At 41.4% G+C, this 22931-nt stretch overlaps 1 protein-coding gene across 3 annotated transcripts in view; it reads left to right on the top strand.

Moving 5' to 3' along the window:
* Positions 1 to 22931, top strand: part of LOC127359479 (sodium channel protein type 4 subunit alpha-like) — a 177532-nt gene that overhangs the window by 23531 nt on the left and 131070 nt on the right. For 2 of the 3 annotated variants that reach the window (XM_051393283.1, XM_051393282.1), the window contains exons 2-5: positions 14139 to 14303; positions 14426 to 14569; positions 18215 to 18289; positions 18657 to 18775. In XM_051393283.1, coding sequence (XP_051249243.1) covers positions 14181 to 14303; positions 14426 to 14569; positions 18215 to 18289; positions 18657 to 18775 — 461 coding nt within the window. In that variant the 5' untranslated portion in view covers positions 14139 to 14180. The remainder of the gene's footprint in view (positions 1 to 14138; positions 14304 to 14425; positions 14570 to 18214; positions 18290 to 18656; positions 18776 to 22931) is intronic. The other variant, XM_051393285.1, reaches the window with a different exon arrangement.

Genomic DNA, 22931 nt, shown 5'->3' with positions numbered 1-22931 from the left:
CTTTTTTCTCTTCTCGTCGATTCTTCTTTGTTTTATTTTCATCTTATGTGTGTTTTCTCTCGTTCACTTGTTTTTATCTTTTTTTTGTTCCTCATCTCTGTTCTTTTTTAAAAACTTTAAAAACCTCTTCATGGTTCATCTCTCAGTTTTTCTTGTTATTCTTCTGTTTCCTTCGTTCTTGTGTCGTTCTCTCTATTCCTTTTCTCTTCTCTTAAACTCTACACATTTTTTTCCTCTGTCCTCCTTCTCTTCCTGTCTTCCACCTCCTCCTGAAACATTTATCAAACCATTTTATCCAAACACACCTCCGCTCGTCCTGATCAGCTGGATGTTTTCCTGAATCTTTTCCAGCCTCCCGATTGGCTGAGAGCGGTGAGCCACAGGTGTCCGAGTCCTCTCCGTCCACGTTCTCCTGATTTCTGATTTCCCCCGGGAGCGACTGTTTGTGTGTGTGTGTTTAATTAAAGCCAACAGAGAGACCAGGTCGGCTCTGGTTCTGTGACTCAGACGCCTGGAACCGGACCATTGTGACCAGCACCGTCACCATGGGATGAAATCTCATTTACCAGCACGAGAGAGGCTGTTTATTATTAGTTCAAACCGAGCATGTCTTCTGGTTAATTATATGAATCTGAAAAATTATGACAAATTAATTTTAGTCCCAGTTTCTGTGTCTCCTCCTTTGTTTTGGTTACAAACTGATAATTAACCGTTAATATGAAAAATACTTTGAATCCCCACATTGATTCATCGTTATGAGCTCCCATCGAGCTTCATTAGGATGTGTCTGAAGTATTTTTGGGGGATTTGTGTTTAGAGTTATTCCAACTCCAGTGTATGTTATCGGTGTCTGTGCACAGATGCAGTACCATGTAAGTTATTAGTCCTGAAACAGCCTCCCAGCAGTGTCCTGTTAGCCCCTTTCTTCCTCAGGATAGCGTTACTTGTGTATTTACTCCTTAAAATGGACACAAAAAGGTTTGTTTCTACACTTTAGATCTCCTCTAACCGGCCTCTGACTGACTGACATGGTTTTGGTGTGATGGTGGACCCAAACGCAGGACACAGACTCAGGAGGCAGCAGAATTAAAGGGATTTGTTGCACCGGTAGTGTGTTGGCGGAGGTGAAAAGAGAGGGGAGGAATGGTGTGGCTTACGGGGTTCAGCTGGTGGAAAGCAGACAGACAGACAGACAGACAGACAGACAGACAGACAGACAGACAGACAGACAGACAGACAGACAGACAGACAGACAGGTGTACTCCTGAGGCAAGAGAGACATCATTTGACAGGAGTGTTACACTATCTAGGAACTGACTAAGGAAAAGGTTTTAACTCGTTTTTTTATTTGTTTTATCTCCTAAAAAGTTTTGTGACAGAATAAAAGTGAAATGTTAATAACTATTAAATACGCTATAAATGATCCAGACCATTCAGATTAGTTCAAAAACCATGAATGTGATGCACTTAGCATTTAGTATGACCTCATTATTCAGACTCAGCTACTCGGACTCAGTTCCAGGATCAAGTTAGGAACAATAAATATACAACATCCAGTTACACTTTCAAAATAAAGCGACGTAAAGTTGCGAAACAGCTTGGTTAGCGCCAGGAAACGGACTTTTATATAAAGCATATTTTAAAGCGGTGGTACTTGACGACTTGGGAGTGAAAGCGGGTTGATTTGTGCTCTGCAAACAACATAAACCGTCACACATACAGTCGATAAACATCTCTGTTCACTTCTCCTGAATTCAGTAGCACACAAAGATGTCTTTAGATGTTCTTCCACCACAGTTATTCCTGTGTGAACAACCACCTGTTGATTCAAATAGACAGATCTTGCAGATGGAAAGTTTGAACAATGACGCAGGTTTGACGTTAATGTACCTGAAGTATCCTGATGTGTGCTGATGTGTCCTGATGTGAGACAGTTTTTGAAAGCTGAAAATAAATCAGTTAATTTGATAAAAGTCTGTCAGTCTGTACATGACTGTACTCTGTGAAAAAACTCCTGCTCTGAATTATAATGGAACAACACCTGGACTCCATCTGTTGCCAAGGAAACGACATAAACTATGAGAAGAAACAGGGACACGACCTGTAACAATTTTTAGCTGCTTTTAGTTCCCCGCTGAGTCAAACTGAGGCTTTTAATAAGTCGTACTTTCAGCTTCCAAAGGCAGCAAGGGCCCTGAAACAGTTGAGTAGCGACTGCAGCCTATTTACATTTATATTTAGATTAAAATAATAATGGAGAGTTATCAGAGCTCTGCGCAGGAAGAAGGAATGCTTTGTCAAATATTTGATTTAGTTCAGGGAGCCAGTATTCATCTGCTCTTCTCCACCATTACGACTGACGGTAAAATACAGTTTAATTCCTAATAATAAGGTTATTTATTGTTAGAACTTCTAAAGCAGAGCTTTTACATAAAGATGAAGTTGTTCTTCCACCACTGGTTGTTTATATCGGTGGTTCTCAACCTTTTCTATCCTTCAGTCAACCAGTAAGTTTTATTTCATATTATATTAAAAACTGTACAATGAACCCAAACAGTGAACTCAGTAACTGCAGGAAGATTGGATGAATTTTGAGCAGATTATTTCCTGTTTAGGGAACTTTTAAAACAATTCTCTGTCTGTATTATGTATTTTTGATCATTTCTAACAATCATACAGACTTAATAAGCTATTTTTTCTGTCAGATTCAGTGTTTTCTTGTCCCTGATGCTCGACAATTGTTGGACAACTAACTTAACAAGTGAACCAAATGCTGACATATCGGACTGCTGTGTATATTTTTAAAGTTTTCTAGCACGCCTTAAAATCAAGAAGGCCTCGCAACCCCTCATAAAGTCTTGACAACCCCAAGTGGAGGTCCTGACCCCCCCCGGTTGGGAACCTCTGGTTTATATTACAGCTGGATGCTTGAGCAGTGACTGAACACATTAATGAACAATTCAATGTGCAAAAACACCGTAAACAAAGACTCTGGAAACTGAAACTGTTGCACTGATAATAAAAACATAATTTCTTTATGAGGACATTTACACACACATACACACACACACACACACACACACACACACAACAAGCACACATGCAAGGACACATAGCTTTCTATTTCTGTCCGTATCTCTTATTTCACCCCGTTGTTCTGTGTTTATCAGTTCACTTCTCCTGAATTCATCCACATACGTTTGTTTACAAGGCTGTCGATCGTAAACAACGCTCATAAAGTTGTTTACAGATGATTGTCGTGACCTTTTTATCCCGTGTTGTTCCTGAAGCCTGCGTGCGAACGAGGGCGTCCAACATTTCTCGCTTCAGACGAGTTTTGTCGCTTAAAGTTTGAATTTGTTTGACTGAATAATGAGACGGGTTTGACGTGATGTACCTGAAGTGTTTGTCGTTCGTTGTGAGACAGTTTGAAAGTGTGAAAAGTGACAAATATATAAATATATAATTCTCTCTGTTCATCAGCAACACGTTGGCCTGCACCTGTTTATTAAGATGTTTGTTGTTTTCTTTGTCGTTTTCTGGCTCGAGTTAATTAAGTGGTTTGATCTGGTTGCTTCAGATTCTCTCGTCTCCAAAGAGGCAAAAACAAAAGTAGTGTGATGTTATTTTCTGCAGGAAATCAGGTTTGTTTCCAGTTCTTCTGTTTGTGATAAAGTTTTTATTTTTCAATACTGGAGGTTAGATTGACGGAAAAATTATCAGCCATTACATAACAGGTCATTTTAACATTAATATACGAGCATAAAAGCATTGATCAACTGCCCAACAAAGAGCTTCTTCATGTCCCTTCAGTCTTTAAAGTTCCCACCGTATGGAAGCCCTTTTCTGCCAATGGGACGTCAAAAAAGGCATTATAATGAGAAACTTTCCCAAAATAATGACTTTGTGATACTGTGAAGTCATTATTTTGAGATGCTGAGTCATTATTTACTGAAAGTTTCTCATTATATTGACTTTTTTTGACGTCACATTGGCAGGAAAGGGCTTCCATATTCGAGGGCAGATGGGTTAAATAAGATAAATACAATTTTAAACGCCAACAAACTTGCTTCCCTAACAGCGCAGTTGGTGGCAGATTTGCTGTTGTGAAAGACTAGACTAAACTAAACTAAATTAAACTGTAGTTTAACATTTAAATCTGAATTTAAAGCCTCCAGTTTTCAGGCCAAAGTCTCGATGTTATAATCTCCTGATCCGTCTGTAAGTGAACGCTTTAATTCATTAATTTGAATCATTAAAAGAGTCAGTCAGCTCGACAGCTGGCGACCTCGGACGCTGACGCATGTTTCCTTTTATTTTCAGTTTAATGGAATCACACAACAAACCCGCAGCCGAGGCGCTAAAACATACAGCGATAAAATGTAGTGATCATAAACAAGGAACGCTAATGTGGCTGAGTGACGTTAAAGAGGCTTGGAGACGCCGGACGGTGTGACAGAGACAGACTGACTGACGGCAAGGAAACAAGGACAGAGAAAGAAAAACAAACAGAACTAAAGACAGGAAGCGAAGAGAGATTTAAAGAAGTAGCAAAGGAAGGAAGGAAGAAATTATTAAGGAAGGAAGGAGAGAAGGAAGGAAAACAAGGAGAGAAGGAGAAAATACAAAGTGATTAAAGTAGGAAAGAAAGAAAAGCCAAAAGGGAATAAAGAAAGAAAGCAAAACAAAATCAAGTAAAGAAGGAAGATAGAAAGGGAGGGATAAGTGATTAAGGAGGCAAGGAGAGAAGGAAGCAATCAGAAAGTAGATAAAGGAAGGAAGCAAATGACAGAAAGAAAGAAAGAAAGAAAGAAAGAAAGAAAGAAAAACAAACGTGAATAAAGGAAGCAAAGAGGGGTGTAAAGAGGGATGTAAAGAAGTAGCAAAGGAAGCAAGGAGAGAAGGAAGGATAGAAGAAAGTATCTAGGAAGCAAAGAGGGACAGACAGAAGTAGCAAAGGAAACAAGGACATAAAGAAATAAGGAAGGAAAGAAAGAAAAAACTACGGGAATAAAGGAAGGAAGCAAAAGAAAATCAAGGAAGGAAGGGATAAGTGATTAAGGAAGCAAGGAGAAAAGGAAGAAATCAGAAAGTGGATAAAGGAAGGAAGGAAAGGAGGGGAAGTAAGTTGAGTATTTGCAGTTGAGTTTGTGTTTTCTGAGGCGTCGACTCGTTTTTTGGTCCAAGTATAAAAACGATGTTTCTGTATTTTAATGCGACTGAAATGTTCTTTAGAGGAGGGCCGTCGGTTTCGGAGGGTCGAGTCTCTTCCTTTACTGTCTGATGGGGATTTGACGACGCCTATAAAACACTTTATCTTCAATACGACCTTGACCAGAATATGAACTGATGTGTGTGTGTGTGTGTGTGTTAATATCCACCGCCGACACACACACTGAGACACTGGAGATGGCTAATATAGAAATTATGATACAATATGATGTGTGTGTGAGTGTGTGTGTGTGTGTGTGTGTGTGTGAGTCACTATGAAGCAGAACACATTATTTCATAATTTTATCGTCTGCGGTACACAACACGGTATCCTGTGTTTTATTTACTGAGGCTAAAGCTAACAGGTCCCTGGTTATTGTATTATTATTATAGTATTTTATTATAAACCTGTAAACACAGAAGAGCTGGATATTTAAGTTTTTACATAAAAAGTCCTCTCAACATTTTTTAACAGCGCCCTCTAGTGAGCGAGCGCTAACGAGAGAGCTCAGTTGTTATTATGTCCTATTTTTACATCTAATTATTAGTATATATAATAAATCATTTTAGATGATACTGTTTCTACCATTAAATATCAATAAAAAAGAGTGTGTGTGGAGGTTAAGTAGCTGCAGAGGGACCATACAGACAGCAGCAGGTAATAAACAGCAGGACGGACTTGATGCTAACATGCAGAGAGCTCCACGCCGGCCTGCGAGAGGACTTTGAGGTGAAGTCAGTGGCGATGCCAGAGGACTCGCTAAAGCTAATGAGTCAGGTTGGCTCAGTGTGAGGAGTGGGGCCTGGACTGTCTGCAGCCTGAGCAACAACAAAGCACAATGAACCAACTACTGGCAGTCAGGGACAATCAGTCAAACCCCGCCGAGAAACAGAAAAGCACCTTCAGCAGCAGACTGATCCAACTGCCTCTGACGGGCCGGGACGCAGGAAGCCAATTTAGGGCCAAACTGTCTGAAAGGGAAGAATAGAAGAGAGACCAGAGCCTCGTTACAAGATCACAAACTCCACTGTAGCTTTAAAAACAGTAGGAACCGGAGTTTATATAATAAAGCATTTACAGGCCGACGCTTTAACACAATGAGGCGTTCACAGCTTATAGGAGTCCGTCTCTCAAACGTCTCCAACAATGTTCAAACTCAATGGCGTCATATCCCCTTTGTGCCTGCGTCAGCGTTGTGGTTGTCTGCCAGAAGCTGTCATACATTGACTGTTGATCCAGTGTGAAGCCACATTGTTAGGATAAAGAATAAGAACAATAGATCCTGATACAGCAGCACAAACTGTCCCTGTGCAGCAGAATCAACACCTGAGCTGAAACTCAATCATTAGAAGCTTCTTAAAGGTGGAACTTTACTGTGGAGGTGTGAACGTTTGTCATCCAACATGGAGCTTCGACATGACGCACGGAGGCGGCTGCATGTCAGGGTCACCCTCCTCCCTCCCTCCCTCCCTCCCTCCCTCACCCATCCCCATCCTGAAGCCAAACGGTCCCTGTGGTCCTCTGCCAGCTCAGCTTGGCTCCCTGCCTGATATCGGTGAATCATTTCCTGCGCTGGGCAGCGGCTGCGCTCCGTTAACGGCAGCAGCAGCACGGTGACAAAATGTGTTTCCTTTCCTCTCAGGCTAATTGAATTGAAGGTGCTGCATATTCACCGCCGCTGCTTCTGGACGGCGGCGTCCTCTTAGGGGAGGTATTTCTGCGAGGGGTTTTTGCTCTTTATCACCGCGCCTTGACAGGACACGCTGCTTTTAGAGCGAGGCAGAAAGAGCTGATGGGATTGGTCCTGAGCGATGCCGCACCTGCCGAGAGCCTCATCTGTTCCCATACAGAGGATATTTGGTGACAAACCTACACGGTTCACACGTGGTGATTAAACCTATGCACGTCGAGGTTGGAGAGCGCCGTGCATAATTAATAGATCAGACCAGTATTTATAGAAACGACGTCCATGTTGGACGATTTACATCCTTTGGCAACATTCAGCACTGCAGCAGGAAGTGAGAACTTTATGGAAGAAAGAAAGAGTCTGAAGTGGTTGATGGGACCTGAAATCAAACATCGTCCAACGGTTTTACTGTCGCAGCCGAACCTTTAACTTTAAACGCCTAAAAAAACAACGGGAACCACAGGTCTAATCAATATACCGATACACAGCCATATGGCGCTCTGTGTTTGAGATCATTATTACTGTTACTGAATGTTTGGGTTCATTTCAAACTGAAACAAAATGACAAATCAAAAGTGCGATAAAATCGACTATTAGGGGGGCAGCTGTGCTCAGGTCTTGATTTTACCTTGGCTCTCGAAACCAGTTAGTTCGCTCTCTAATCCGGAATTATAACTTGATTAAAACTCGACATTTTGTTTTCACGTGTCGGTAGTTTTGTCATTAATGATCTTCTGTATTTTCCACCTGAGCAGCGGCGCCTAAACACAATGAAATGCATGAACTCTGACGTCTAACGGCCGCTGACTCGTGAACACTGACTCTGAATATTTCACATATTTACAGTTTTATGCAACATAACTTTTAAAAACTCCTTTTTGACCTTATTGCACAAACATACAGACACATGATGATGTGGTAACGTGGCTGATGCAGCAGAGAGAGAGACAGAGAGAGAGAGAGAGAGAGAGAGAGAGAGTTCGTAGCTTGCCAGAGGTTTGGAGAAACGCTTGGAGGAGAAAAGAGCAAGCCAAGCGTGCGGCCATTCTCCTCACACACACACACACACACACACACACACACACACACAGAAGGCCGAGAGAGAGGCGCATACTGTATCTGATGAATAGCTGAAATGGTATGGAAATAAAGGAGGACAGAATATGCATGCACCTACGCCACACACGGCTACACACACACACACACACACATACACACAGGAGGTGGGGGGGGGGGGGGGTTGATGAATGCCTGAGAAAAATGGAAATAAGGAGCAGATGCTGCTTCAGCTCACTAAAGGGATGTTTTACAAAATACAACGTGGCTTCTGGAACCGTGTCCGGGTCCGAGCCGTCTGTTTTTGAGCATTGATCGTGGGATTAAATGTAAACGGCGTGGGGAGCGTGCATGTGTTCATTCTGATCAGCAGGGGCGGAGTCAGACGCTGTAAACATGTTCGGGGCTCAGAGGGGTCTTTTTCCATTTACAGCAGCTGTTTATGCACCGTTTTTAATACCTAAAAATCTGCACATCATTGGAAAAAAACTACAATTAAAATTGTGATCGTAAAAGTTGGGCTATCTGAACTGTAATAAAAGTCATTATATGTGACATTACAGTAATTATTAGTAGTTTTCACCGATAAAAACTGTATTTTGACAGTTTACCAATGCTTATACACTGATAAAAAAACATTTATTTAACGTTTCTGTTGTGAAAACTTCCATAATTACACAAGATATCTGTCAATTAACAAACAAATCCATGTAAAAGTACAATAAAAATTACTGTTGTCACTAATTTTACATAATTTGAGAAATATAATAACAATATTCAACTTAAATTTAACAGTTTCCTCCTATTAAATAAACAATAAATGAGATTTTCAAATTTATTTTATGTGAAAAAATGAAACATTTTCTTCAAATAAGCAGTAAAAGTCACAGATTTTTCACATTATGTTACATTAGACATGTAAATTCACAGGATAGTTTTAATTGGAAAAACCTTTCAGTATTCAGCCATACAGGTTGCATTCAGGGACTTCATCCAGACGTAAATCTAACGTCTGTATAACTTTCTAGAGATGAAATAAGACTTAAATGAAAATGACAGGTCAGTCAGTAGTGAATTCAGTTGACGTGTTTATGCATCAGACGCTGTGTAATGTGTGTGTGTGTGTGTGTGTGTGTGTGTGTGTGTGCAGCACATGTTTTATGTTTGCTAATAAAGGTGCATGTATAATACGTGACACATCCATGTTTATATTAGGGGACAGTTGATGGTGGAAGCCTGAACCTGACTACATGAAATATGCAGGGAGTTGGTGTGAGGTGTTATATGGCTGCAGGTTTACACACACACACACACACACACACACACACACACACACACACACACACGTTACTGTAAGAGCTGCAGTGTGTACTTCACTCTGTCTGCGACTGTTTTCATGTGTATTTGCATGTATGTGTGTGTGTGTGTGTGTGTGTCCTTCCTGAGGGCGATGCTTGTTTGGTTGGTGTGTCGTCTACGTTTTGTGTTTTGACCCAGAAATATATCCAGTCGCTCTCTGTTTCGTAACATCTTCTCTTCACTCTTGGTGTCTGTAGTTAAAGTCAGTCTGTTATTGTACCTCGCTGTTTCATTCTGGGCTGTGAAATGAATTAAAGGTTAAGTTTGCCCTTGAGCAAGGCAGCTGATGGTGTATTAGGAGGGAACCTACTTCCTCCGTGGTCATTATCCTCCAATAAAAAAGCTAAACAAAGATGGCTGCTGGGTGTTAAAAGCTGATCACTTTGCAAACATATAAAACACAGGTGAGGTTCAACCATAAATAAATTGCTTTTAAAATAGTCTAGTTTACTTTGTACTGACATTAAAGGACCAGTGTGTAGGAAGACTAGCTTGGAAACATGGTGGTTCAACATGACGATATTCCTAAACTCAAGTGATTATACACTAATGAAAACATACCTATGAATATTAAATTCAATTTCTGACAATAGCTCCTCCTAAATGGTTCTTTAAGCGTGTTGAAATCCCAACGTTATTTCTGGACATGCAGGGCTCTGCGGTTCAATTAGTAGCAATACATTTCAAAATAAAAGCTTGGTTAACGTTCTGAAACGGTCTCAGTTTGGTTAAATTTAGACACAAAAACTGTTTAAAATTAGGAACAGAAGTTACATTATATACCTGCTGTATGTAAATTAAAATAAATTAAAGTTTACTTTTGGTCTCATATGGGAGACAAACTGTCTCTGGAGTTAAAGTCCTGTTCATTTGACCACCCGACCGCCTCCACTTTTCCCGCTCTTAATACGATGATACGAAAACTGACTTTGACGATGGGCGAATCCCGATGTGACGCTAGAGGGAGTGGAGTTCAGACAGTAAGCAGACTGGATACGATACAGCGTACAGATCTGGATGCAGATCCATACATTTGTATATCGCTGGATCTTTCCGGATGCAGGTCCTTTTGGTTTAGTAGTATTTGAGGACTTAGGAGTGAAGACTGGGTTGTGTAATCCACATGTTCATACATGCAACACAAAATAGGTCAGTTGAGTTCAGCCTTTATTAAAACCTAAAGGTCTGGTTGCAGTTTGAGGCCATAACACAGAGTTGTAAGTAGTAAACAACAACACAAAGACACAATGAGTAAGAAAACACAATGAAACATAATTAAAAACAGTGACGTCCATAGAAAGACTGAAGGCGAACAGATATGAAAGTGTCTGTTCGTTAATTTGATGTTTGTCGACGTTCAGCCTGAAGCTGAAGGAAGAGGAGTAAACTCGAGACAACAATATGTTTGTATTAAACACATCAAACTGTCTTTCCAGTGTCATTAAGAGCAATCAAAGTCACAGAAAACAATAGTCAATCGTCTTAAAAGAGCATAAAGTGAAGGAAAGGAAGAACCTGTGCAATGTGAGTGGTTCAGTAAATTCAGCAATATGAACATTTACAAAGTGTTTTTGGTACAATAACAAAGTCATCATCACTCTGAGCGTCCCGCTGTAGGGCAGTGCTGCCAGAATGAATGCATTCAGCTCCACATGATGTAACACTCTCTTCAACTGGCCCACCGTTTTATGTACAAGAACTAAAATATGGTGAGAAATAAGTGGCGTCAACATAGACCTAGAAATGGCACATACACGTGTGCTATATGGCCATACAAGTTTTTTGAATCCTCAAGAGTCTCAACTTTCTAGTCATACCCAATTTATGGACCCCAGTATGCAGAAACATGGACACAATCAATTTTCATTCAAATATCTTGAGGCCATCGCCTAACATCGTGTTATTTAGCCCCATTCTCAACAAACTAGCACAATATAGTTGGTACCAGTGGATGCCCTAGGCCTTCTAGTTTCATATGATACCAGAATCTTAACGCTCGCTTTAAGACTGAGCCCGCTGCAAGCTCAGAAATAAAGTAAAGTCAGCTTTGGACGTATTTGTCAGTGTGTATAGGAAGGATTAGGGTTATGGGTTATAAAAACAGGGACAGGAGGAGGTCGACAAGGAAAGGAACAGTTAGAGAAGCAAAGACAATGTAGGAATGGAAAGAAGGTTAGTTTAACCTTTATTTTAGATTTTGTTTTTCTTTTATCTTTTTTCTCGATTCATTGTTAGGAAGGCTTGTTTGAAGCCTGTTCGTTATTTGAAGAAGCTTAACAGGACAGGAGAGATGGGAGGAGGTATGGAAGTCAGAAAAGAGAATAATGGAGGTAAAAGAGAAGGTGGGAAGGACCAGCAGATTAACTATCATGTGGGTTTGAAAGACCGGGACTACAAACTCCTTTATTGGTTAAAAACGCAGGTACGAGTCCGTCAGAAGGTTGGTGGAAACAGACCCGCTGTCAGAAAGCGGTGTGACCAATCAAACGCTGCTCAGGGTTGTTAGACCTCTTGAGTTAATTTAGCGCCATGAATCATTCATAAGACGAGTGTGTTTGACAGTTTTCATTCAGGAGTGTTTGAGCTAAGATTAGACACTGAATGTGTCAAATACGTGATCTTTTGTGAGGACCAGTTTGAGGTTCAGACCATGAGTGTCAGGAGACTTTCCAAAGGTGGCGAAGACTTGGTTTTAGGGGTTCGAGTTAGGTTTAAGATTATGGGGCTGTGATGGTTGGAGTTAAGATGTCGAAACAACATCCTAGGCTTGATTTCTGTCCATTATTTCACTCTTTTCCTGGTAAAACCCAAGTCTCTTGACACCAGACGATCAGATATTTCTATTAGCGGCTATATCAAAGCCACAAACTGAATGGCTCTGAGGACACGCCTTACCTGAAACGATGCTCTCCCCCCATTTTCCTCCTTAGTGAAAGAAACTGGAGATATAACTAATCACTTTGTAACACAGAGAGCTTTTAAAACATGGAAAACGGGTGTCCTGAGTTACTTCAGATCGGTTCTGCAATGCACGTTTTCCATTGCATTAGCAACAAAGCCTTTGGACTATTTACTGAAACAGCCTGGATGCTACCGTACTCTCAAAACAAGTTCTGTGGAGCTTTTTTTGTGGATCCTGTTAATCATTTCTCAACCCCCCTTCAGATCTGTCTCCCGACTGTGGGAACGCATTATGTCAGAGGGGGTCCTGACAGGCGTAGAGGTACTAACAAGCGTGTACGTGACCAAGTGTCTGAGCAGAATGGAAACCAGGACCGAACAGCTCATCAGGACCTACTGTACTTGACATACGTGTGTGTGTGTGTGTGTGTGTGTGTGAGAGAGAGACTGAGTGGATGACAGCTTTTGATAAGAATGGAAAACAGAGCTAGATTTTCCTTTGATGTGGACACACACACACACACACACACATACACACACACACACACTAACGCACACTTCAGAAATCAGATTTGGGAGCTGTGAAGAATAAATGCATGAAGGGTTGAAAAACGAGGCCTGTCTAATCATTCAATTAGGATCCAAGGCAGATGGTCTGAACACACTCACACACACACACACACACACACACACACACAGAGACCTGTTACACCCTCACACTTTGTCAGTGTTGCTCTCTTCGAAATCTCGTCTCTCCCTGCGTAATCCTATAGTCAATCTCTGTCTAACTGTAACTCTATACTCGACCGCCCAAGTGTTAATGAGACACTATTGTTGGCCTGCACTTCATTACCTGGACATCCCATAATCATCTGACTGTATAACGTGGATATAGCAACATATTAGAGCGAGTGGGCTTTCTGTGCGTGTCCCCTTTGTTAATATTAGCAACAGTATGTTGATGTGCAAAAGTATCTGGACACACAAACATTACAGCCGAGTACAATGAGTGAGCATGTGTCAGGTTGATCCTGCAGCAGGGATCCGATCCCACTCAGGCACAAGAGCACCGGTGAACCCAAAAAGGTGTTGGATGGGTTTAAGGTCAGTTATTTTACACCCAACTGAGAGAACCATTTCTTTATGGAGCTGCTTTTGTGCACATTGAACCAGGAAAGAGACAAACTAGAAGAACCCTTAACAATCTAAATTATATGAGTGTAATGAGATGAAACACATCAATGCTGGTGTTATTATAATAGCCTGAACCTTGAAAGTCAAATGCTGACACAGAGTGGACAGTTTGGGACTACTTTACGTCAGACATATATATATAAAAAGAGTGTTTAATGCCCTCTGATCAGAGGAGGGTGGGTGCCTCATGTATAGAGGTTTTTGCTAGCTGTTGCTAACCCTCTACTTCTGCATCGGCCTTGTGTTTTGTACGGCTGTAGAAACACCAACGGACTGCAATCCTTACCTTGATCCCACACTGACAGTCTCACACATGCCAGAGAGAGTTAGCCTCTCTGAGCTGCTAGCTTAGCCACAAACAGGTAGCACATAGAAACTTTAACAAACAGCGTGAATGTGCTTCTAGTGACTGTAAAAGCTCCAGCGGACTCCAGCATGAAGACAGAGAGTCTGACAGCAGCTGCTTATTAGCTCTGTTAGCTATTGTTAGCACTGACTATCAGCTCATTCCTGATACACTTCTGTGGTCAGTCTGTCAATCACTCTGGTCGCTGTTGACGCCACACCCTCTAAGGTCACTGTCCTTTGCAGGTCTCTGATGCAGTTTTTAATTGTTGAGAGTGAGCGGAACTGAAGGGTGTCTTATAATTTAATATTAGTTGATTTAGTTGTTTAGTATTAGTTAATTATTAGTTATGTATTGGTCTTTTCTCTCTCTGTCTCTGTCAGCTGGTAAACTGGGCCAGTCAGCAGCAGGATCAGGATGAGAAGATGGCTGGCTGTGTGTTTCCAATGGGACCAGAGAGCTTTCAGCGCTTCACGCCGGACTCCCTGGCGGCCATCGAGCAGCGCATCGCCCAGGAGCAGGCCCGACGCAACAAACACTACCAGGAGGTACGCAGGCACACACCTGACAAAACACAACTCTTAAAACAAAACAAACTAGAGGATGAGATATTTGGTTTAAAATGAAGAGATGTAAGGCAGCTTCAGCAGGCAGATGTGATGTGTTTCAGGACCTGGGCGACGTGGTGCTCCTCCGGCCCCGGCCCGACCTGGAGGCAGGAAAACAGCTGCCGCGCATCTTCGCCGACATCCCGTCTCATCTGGTGGGCGTTCCCCTGGAAGACATCGACCCGTACTACTTCAAAGACAAGAGGGTAGGTGACCTAAAGAGTGTGTGTGTTTGTGGGTGAAGGTTTTCTGGAAATACCCCGTCTTCTGTTGGAGAATCCCTGGAAGATAAATTGGTAGCCTACTTCACTGAAGACCGGAGGGGAGGTGACAGAGTGTGTGTGGAAGGAAGAAAGTGTGTCTCCTCTTCCTCTCTTTCTCTTCCACAGTTTGTCCCGGTCCCGTCTGCTCTCGTTCAGACCTTGTTTACACCTGCTGTGGTCTGTCGCTCTCTGTTTTGTCTTCTTTCTCCTGCACTCTCTTTCTTGTTTCAGGGTGTTGTCAAAACCTGGTGTGTGTTCAGTTCTGTTAAATCTGACTGCGGTTCGTTCTCCACCTTAGTACGATTCATTTGGGCAGGTCTGAACACAGCGATCGTACTCGGGACAGAAACAACCGCACTGAGACCCTTTTTTGTTGACGTGGTCTCGGTCTGGTCAAAAAACTAATTCTGGAGCAGTTTGATTGTGGTGGGTACGTTATCCGCCCTCGGTCGGACCCAACTAAGAGACGTACCCTCAGAGCTAAATAGCTTTGCATGAGAAATCAATGGTCTCTAGCAACAACTGCTTTCTTGATATTTAGGTAGATGACTACATCTGCCAGCTTCTACAAACCACAAATACTGTGTTCACAATGTTCAGTCAGCAGCTGAAGGACAGGGGATTATACTGGTCATCTGAAACCCCCCAGACATACTGTATATGCTCCTTTAGTGCATATACAAGGAAAAGTTCAAGATTTTTGAGCTTTTTGCTCTTTGTGCTTCTAAAACAAAAATAATGGAAGTATTTTCTACATCAGGGGTCGGCACCCTGCAACTCCGGAGCAACTTTAGCCCCTCTCCAGTGGCTCCCAAAATTATATAGAACTGTTATTTATTAGCATTTGGACGCAAGCTAAATCCAGCTACCCGCAGTTTATTTTCTGATTGCCCGTTCCCGCTTGCAGCAAAATCAGAACTACCTACTCCCACAAGATCTGTTTTGGGTCCTGCGGGACCCCAATGCAGTCCTCTATGGACCTCAAATACAAAAAAGGAATGTCTTGGAGGAGAATAGATAATTAAAAAGTGCGTAGGTAGAAATATTAGTTTGTTTTCTCCTCTAACTCTGCTGGATTACCAATATGTTTGATCTGCAGCGAGAAATTACAATTATAAGTCTCAAATATGTTTTGTGGCTCCAAAAGAAGATTTACATAAACAACATTAACCCTATTCTTGTGGTTTTGTGTGTCCAGGTCAGAGACACAATGAGACACACAGAATGAGAACGATTGAAGGTTTTTTCCAAAAAATAACACTGGAAGTCTATTATCTTTTTGATGTTTTCATATCTTGGTGGCAATTTTTGCCTCAAAATATCCACAAATGCAAATGAATATGCAACAAAAAAATCACAAAACAATATTAAATGCATAAAAGGATGCAGAAAATATAACATTCTTACAAACTGTTAATTAGAGATGAAGGTATCACTTTCTAATAACTGTGACTAATAGCTATAGATCTGTGATAAATCATTAATGAGAACAACTTTGGGATTGTCGTAAACAATTGTTTTAATGGACAAATAACTCTAAATTCCATTTATCAACAACTAATTAACATTTCCAGTCAATGTTTACAATGATTATTGTAAATAAATGTTGACATAAAGTGAAATTGATTCATTCATTGATGGATTACCAAGATTTGTAACTTATAAAGCATGAACACCTGGTAAAAGATGTTTTACTTCCTGGCAACTCTAACTGATCTTCAAAGCAATAATAAATATTTCATTAACCATTAGTAGCCATTAGTTAGCATTCATAAATGTTTTGTAAAGGGTGCCTTAGTAGGAAATGGTACCCAAATGTTTTAATATCATATAAACAAATCCAAGTTGTCGGCAGAAGTTGACAAGTTGCTATTACTGTGGTGGTTCTGTAAACCCATTTATTACACTGTATGTACGTAAAAGAGTTTAAGCGCCTTTGACAAGAAATTAGTCCAGAAGATTGTGTAAAACTGGGTGTGTACCAAAGAAAAGGACTGTCAATGTACAAGATTTATACTGTGTTATGTCTGATAACTCGTGGACAGCAACATTGAAAGAGCTGCTGGTACGAGTAGATGTGCCGGCCACGCGGTTATGCTTCTTGCTTCTATTAAACGGTTTTGAGGGATCGAATGTTGGTGGTGTGGTCAGTGCCATGCTGATGTTTGGAGAGGACAACCCAAGGTGAGCTGCTCCTTGAGTTGATGAACAGGCAGAAGTTTATGTCCAGGTTGCATTGTTTTTTGGAGGTTCTCACAGCACGGCCGTGGTTGTGGCGTACTGGGAGAGGAAGTGCTTGAGGCTTGTTGGGCTGGACAGGATGGCTTGGGGAGGCCCTCAAACTCAATAGTGGGCGGGAAAATTCACTCCCCAGTCAGTGTGAGGTTGTGGCTGGCAAGGACATCAAGCACTCTATTCAGGCACTCATCATGCAGGGCTGGTGTTAGATAGATGGATGGCCACTCCAGGGATTGCTGCAAATAGGGAGGACATCATTTTCTGGAAGCGGTGGGGGATTGTGCGTGAGACAAATGGCTTTCGAGTGTAGTGAAAACATTTGGTGTATTTGGGGCTTGATGGGTGGGTGCAACTCTGGGTTGAGGAGGTGCTAGTGGTAAAAATTGGGGCAAAAAGAGCTGTGAGACAGTGGAGACAATCAGCAGTGACAACCAAGGCCCATGTATCCAGCAGTAATGGCAGGTAAACCTTATCTAAGTCCACCTTAAACCACTTGAAAAAACCTGGAGGAGGAGCTTACTGAAAGGGTAGCTCCTGGCACTGGGAAGGAGGAGCCACAAGTCTGGGTTATTGGTGTGCCCTCGCATTTGGCACCTTGGGGCAAGGGGAGGCCTGTCTTAGCTTGTTCTCGGGGGAATAGCACAGGCTAAGATCCTTGTCTGCCTGTAGATTTGATCTGGAATGCTTTTGCCAGAGTCAGGTCGTCAGGAGACCTTGGTAGTTTCTCTCAGACTGACTGGTTATTAATGTGTTCATCCAGCTGGTCCCTTATCAGTTCATCCTCCAGTGCCCCAAACCTAAAGAGGCAAGCCAAGCCCCTCAGGTCGTCCACATAATGGCGGGCTGACTCACTCACTTGTTGTGGACGCTGGCGACAAACAATCCATCGAAGCGTGACTCTGTTGGGCAGTGAAATGTCAAGACAGCTTTGTGACACATGAATCAAATGTAGAGGCAGGTCCAAAAGTCCTAAAAAATCCTCTGTCCCTCGCTGCCCAGGTTTTAGTCTCTCTTGCGCTCGTCGCTAGCATGAATGTTTAAAAAGATTTATGCCGGGGAATCCAAGGAACAGATGGCACAGTGCGCAGAAAGATGGGAACCAAATATCCATTCTTGCCGCCAATGCTTCTAATAATTTGCGGAACGACATCCTCCCGATTGACGCAACCCGCCGTACGTAAAGCTACAATTGTAGCTTGTACACAAGAAACTGTTCAACGAAATCCAGTTTCAGCTCGACAGCGGTCTGTTCTGTGCTGTTATCAGCTGTAAAAGCCACAAGCATCTGCTCCATTTCACTTTCTAAACCTCCATTATTATTTAACCCTTATGTTTCGATCGCAATCTAAGCGGCTTGCCGAGATAGGACTGACCACGAACGGGCCGGAACTAAAGACCAAGCGATCTGCCTGCAAGATGCCGATGGTGAGCAGTATTTACCGTACAGGTTACAGTCGCATGTGTTTCAGATTTTTTATTTAATGTTGCATTGTGTGATGATTCAAGGCAAAAGCAAGTTCCTGCTTGGTTTAATGAGCTTCTTCAAACTTGCGGACGTTGGACAGAAGCGGTACGTTGATGTTATTTTTCCCCCCGCAAGCCTGTGTCCTCATTAATTAAACCCCAGTGCTTTGAGACTGAAAACCCCAAACATCCTTGCTTTCTCTGTCAGTGTAAATGTTGTCCCACAAATGATGGCCAAAAAGTGGCAGCAGCGCTTGAGAGCACAACACATGAATCAGCTGTCAGGTTCGTCTGAATAATACATTTCCTCTCTCTGTCTTTCTTGCAGACCTTCATAGTCCTGAACAAAGGGAAGGCCATCTTCCGATTCAGTGCCACGTCAGCTCTCTACATCTTCAGCCCTTTCCACCCCATCCGTAGAATCGCCATCAAGATCCTCGTCCACTCATATCCTTACTGCTACTGTATGTACTCTGTGACCGTGTGATGATCTGCTGCTGACTGTGGGGTATTGGCTGCAAGGGAGGTCAGAGGTCAGGTACAGCAGCATCCCTGCAGCCTGGAGGGGTTCAGTATGTTGGAGGATGCTGTGTACAAGCAGCCGAGGCCACCCAGGCGGCAGCGTGGTTGATAATGTAAACAAATAGACGCTGGCTGGGTGGGTTGTCACTGTAGGCGTCTGTAAAAAGTGACGAGGCTTCGACGGTTAATCCCATCATGTTGTTTGGCACGTGGCAGTTCATGTGTTCACTGAGATACCAAATCCAGTGTTCATTGTACAGTTAAAGACTGTTACTGATTCAGGTTGAGTATGTTTGAGTTTGTTTGCAGGCACAAAATATTTTTTGTCCTTGTTTCACTATTTTCTTCGTTTAATTGAGCAAATACCTTCAGAGTAGAAAATAAAAACAGCTTTTTATTAAAGATATTATTTTTGGCCACACTCCCCAGTGAAGTATCCAGTAAACATATTATGTTTGATGCAAGATAATCTCAAAGCTGAAGGTAAAGCATGTGTATACATGTGCTGTGTGTATATGTGTAAGAGAGACTGAAGGTTTGTGTACACTGGACGTCACTTGGCAGTGTTTTATTGATACTACAGCATGTTCAGTGATGGGCTCTGTGCTGACAGGTTAGCATACACAAGGTTGAGTGATGGGCTTTATGCTAATTTATGTAGGAATGTGGATGTTAGTCCACTAACATCTACCGACAGCCACACAAAGTCAAAAATCTAAACTAATACACTACTCACAAAAAGGTTAGGGATATTCCACTTTTGGGTGAAATTTAATGAAAATGTAAAAAGTTGATGCTACAGTGATATTATATCATGAAAGTAGGGCATTACAGTAGAGAAGTTCAAATTAAGATCACCTGGAAAGGTTATAGTGCATTTTATGTACATTCTGAAATTTAATCCGAAAGCCGAATATCTACTCACTACTCACAAATAACTTTTTGTGAGTAGTGTATTACTGCAAAGCTTCTTAAATGTACATATTGTGAATTTTTGTTTTGTTTTATCTGAATAACTTCATCTTGCTTGCTAACGTAGAAAAATACTGTTAGCTAGCTTATTTCAGACTCCCGGTTAGCATACACAAAGTTGAGGGATAGCCTTTATGCTAACGTACTCCCATTGCGACCCAAATTTATTCTCCTCTGATTAATTATTCACAAAAATGCCAAATCCTAAAACAGTCAAGGGTTTTGATTCATTCAGACTCTAATTAAGGCTTTTTAATGCTTTTGGTGCAGTTTCAGTTATTTATGGTTTATTAATGTGAAACGACCCTTATAAGTCTATTTAATTAACCCTGATTACCTTGAGTGCTGCTCAACATGGCGATTAATGGCACTCTGTATTTTTGCTTTAATGAAAAACCACAAACCTTTTAATAAATATACTGAACACTGAAGAGATTAACCTGATACCTGAACCTAATAACCCACATTAAATAACGTTAATGTGGTTGACACTCATTAAGGTGGATTGTAAAACAAAACAAAACAATAAAAAGGAAGCTAGTGTCATGAATCAAAATACATTTATTTATTTATATTTAACACTTTACATGACCTACAGACTCCGAACATAACTTAGAAGGACATTTTTAAAAATGAATTTAAAAACCGTGCCTTCTCTCTCTGTTCGTTACAGATAACAACAAAATCCAAAGTCAAAGCTAACATCATTCTAAAGCTTGTTGTTGTATTGTCATGTTGTAGCAAAACACTTGGATACGTTGAGAACTGACCTCCGCAGCTAACGAGATCTAAAGCTTTCCTGTTTATACGTAAAGTTATTTTTGTGACGTTAAATTGAATTCCAGTTGTGGAAACGGCGTCCGTGAGAATCTAAAAGTTCCAGCTGTGGGATTTGGGCCCGCAGCCCGTTCCCGCGCCGGCGTCCGCCTCGGGGCAACATGACAGATATTACTTCACACACAAAACTCAACAGCCTTCCCCTCGACACCCCTCCCTCCCCTCCCCTCCCATCCCCTCACCTTGCACTCGTCTATTTTTACCTCGGGTAAGCGGCTGCTGGCGTTGAGAGATGTCGAGCCGGCGGACACGCTGATGTTGTCAGGGGGATAAGTGGGGGAAGAGGTCGCCGTCGGAGGTGTGGCGCTGCTGATGTGCGAGGTTTGTTTGAGTGTGTGTGTGTGTGTGTGTGTTTATAATGAGAGACGAAACGTGTGTGTTGCTGTACGTTGCGGTGCTGAAGTGGAGTTTTAGTATGTGTGTGTTTGTGTATGAGTGCTTTTATAAGTGTGTCCTGGACCGGAGCCCAAACACACCGGCGCCACGGTGACAGGCGGTGGTGTGAGGTGGACACACACACACACACAGTAAAATATAATATTGTACTTTCACATTAGTTTATAATCAGTTATTTTACACTAATATAGATTAAAATCACAACATTTATCTGACCCACTGCGAGCACTGGAACGGTAAGCTAGCATTAAACCAACGTTAGCTTTGAGCTAAAAGTGTTTAGAAAACTTTTTCATCTCATAATTTTGACTTAATTAATGAAATATAAAAATACGGTAGTTTATTCTGTTGATTTAGTGTTAAACTAACATTAGCATCAGGCTAGCGTTAAGCTAATTATTATTATTATAATAGTATATAATAATTATTACTATTATTATTAACTAATTACTAAGTGATCCCCAGTTCTCGAGTCTGAGGACTGACTGAAGTTCGATTCACATCAGCTGACGGTAATAAAATTACAAATAATTACCCATCATGCATTGCTAAAACGTCATTACAGTAGTTTTCTGTGAAAAGCTGGCGATTGTTAAGCGGTCGGGTTATTAGAAAACACAGACTGTGTGTGTTCTCTCTCTCCTCAGTATCGACACCACCTGTGGTTTTTCACAGAAAACAGTGACTACATTTCCCAGAGGGCCTTTATTCTGGAAGACATTGGACTCCGTGTCCCATGAGGCTTTGCTCAGGGACCACATTAATCCATCAGACGCCTTAGAGTGGCACAACAGCCGCCAGCTGTGTCTTGTTGTGTTTGAACTGTTTGTACTTTATGTTGCTGAGTGTAGTCGACTGATGTATAATCCCAATATCCAAACAAAGAGTCTGTGTCTATGATTATGTTATTACAAGCACATTACAATCTAAAATACATGTTTTCACTCATAATTCTGACTTTTTATCTCATAACTGGACTTTTTATCTCATAATTTGACTTTTTATCTTTTAATTCTGACATAGTTGGAACTTTTTATCTCATAATTTTGTGCCAATATCACCACACAGTTTCTGCAGCGTATTCCTGATGTTGTTTTTTAGCCAGAACTGTTAGTACAAGTACAAGTTAACCAACAGTAATCCAGAATCAGCAGCCTGGACCGTCGTGTTAATGAAGTTTTATATATTGTGTTATTGTTATTGTGGCGTCAGCACTGAATTAGCATTATGTTAATGTATTGGGCGTAGCAAGAGGTCCCACACTGACAGACCCACTATTACTGTGATCAGAACTTTTTATCACATAATTTTTACTTTTTATCTCTTAATTATGAAATAAATATTTACATTGGGGTTATTTTATTATTAAGGCTTTATTTTTCATCTTATTTTGGTTTTACTTGCCGAAATGGGCTGCTATTTATTTAATATATTATTTGAAATTAAATTTTATAATAAAACACATAATAGTAAGGTAATAATAATTCCCAATAAATCAAACTTTTTTTAGGTTTTTAACGGTTGGTTGGACAAAATAAGACATTTGAGGATTTCACCTCTTTATTTTCACTATTTTTGACTAAACAATTAATTGATTCTTTCAAAATAAAAGCAGCTACTACCCTGACAGAAAATAAAAGCAAGTGATGGAGGTGAGGAAGAAGAGAGGTAGAAGAATGACGGAGACAAATGTGGAAAGATGGCGAGAGAGAGAGAGGAATATGGACGCCGTGGTGGATGTGGGAGGTATAATGACATTACCGGTACAGTGGCCTGGGAGGTCCATAACAGCAGGGCTATCATTATGGGATAATTAGCTCCTGGCTCTGCGGTGGCGGCGGCGGGGGGACATTTGCGTTGTTTGTCAATCGGTAAC

Source organism: Dicentrarchus labrax, unplaced genomic scaffold (assembly GCF_905237075.1).
Source record: "Dicentrarchus labrax unplaced genomic scaffold, dlabrax2021, whole genome shotgun sequence".
Lineage (NCBI taxonomy): Eukaryota > Metazoa > Chordata > Actinopteri > Moronidae > Dicentrarchus > Dicentrarchus labrax.
The sequence above is the reverse complement of the archived record's forward strand: the minus strand, read 5'-3'. Positions and strand labels throughout refer to the sequence as shown.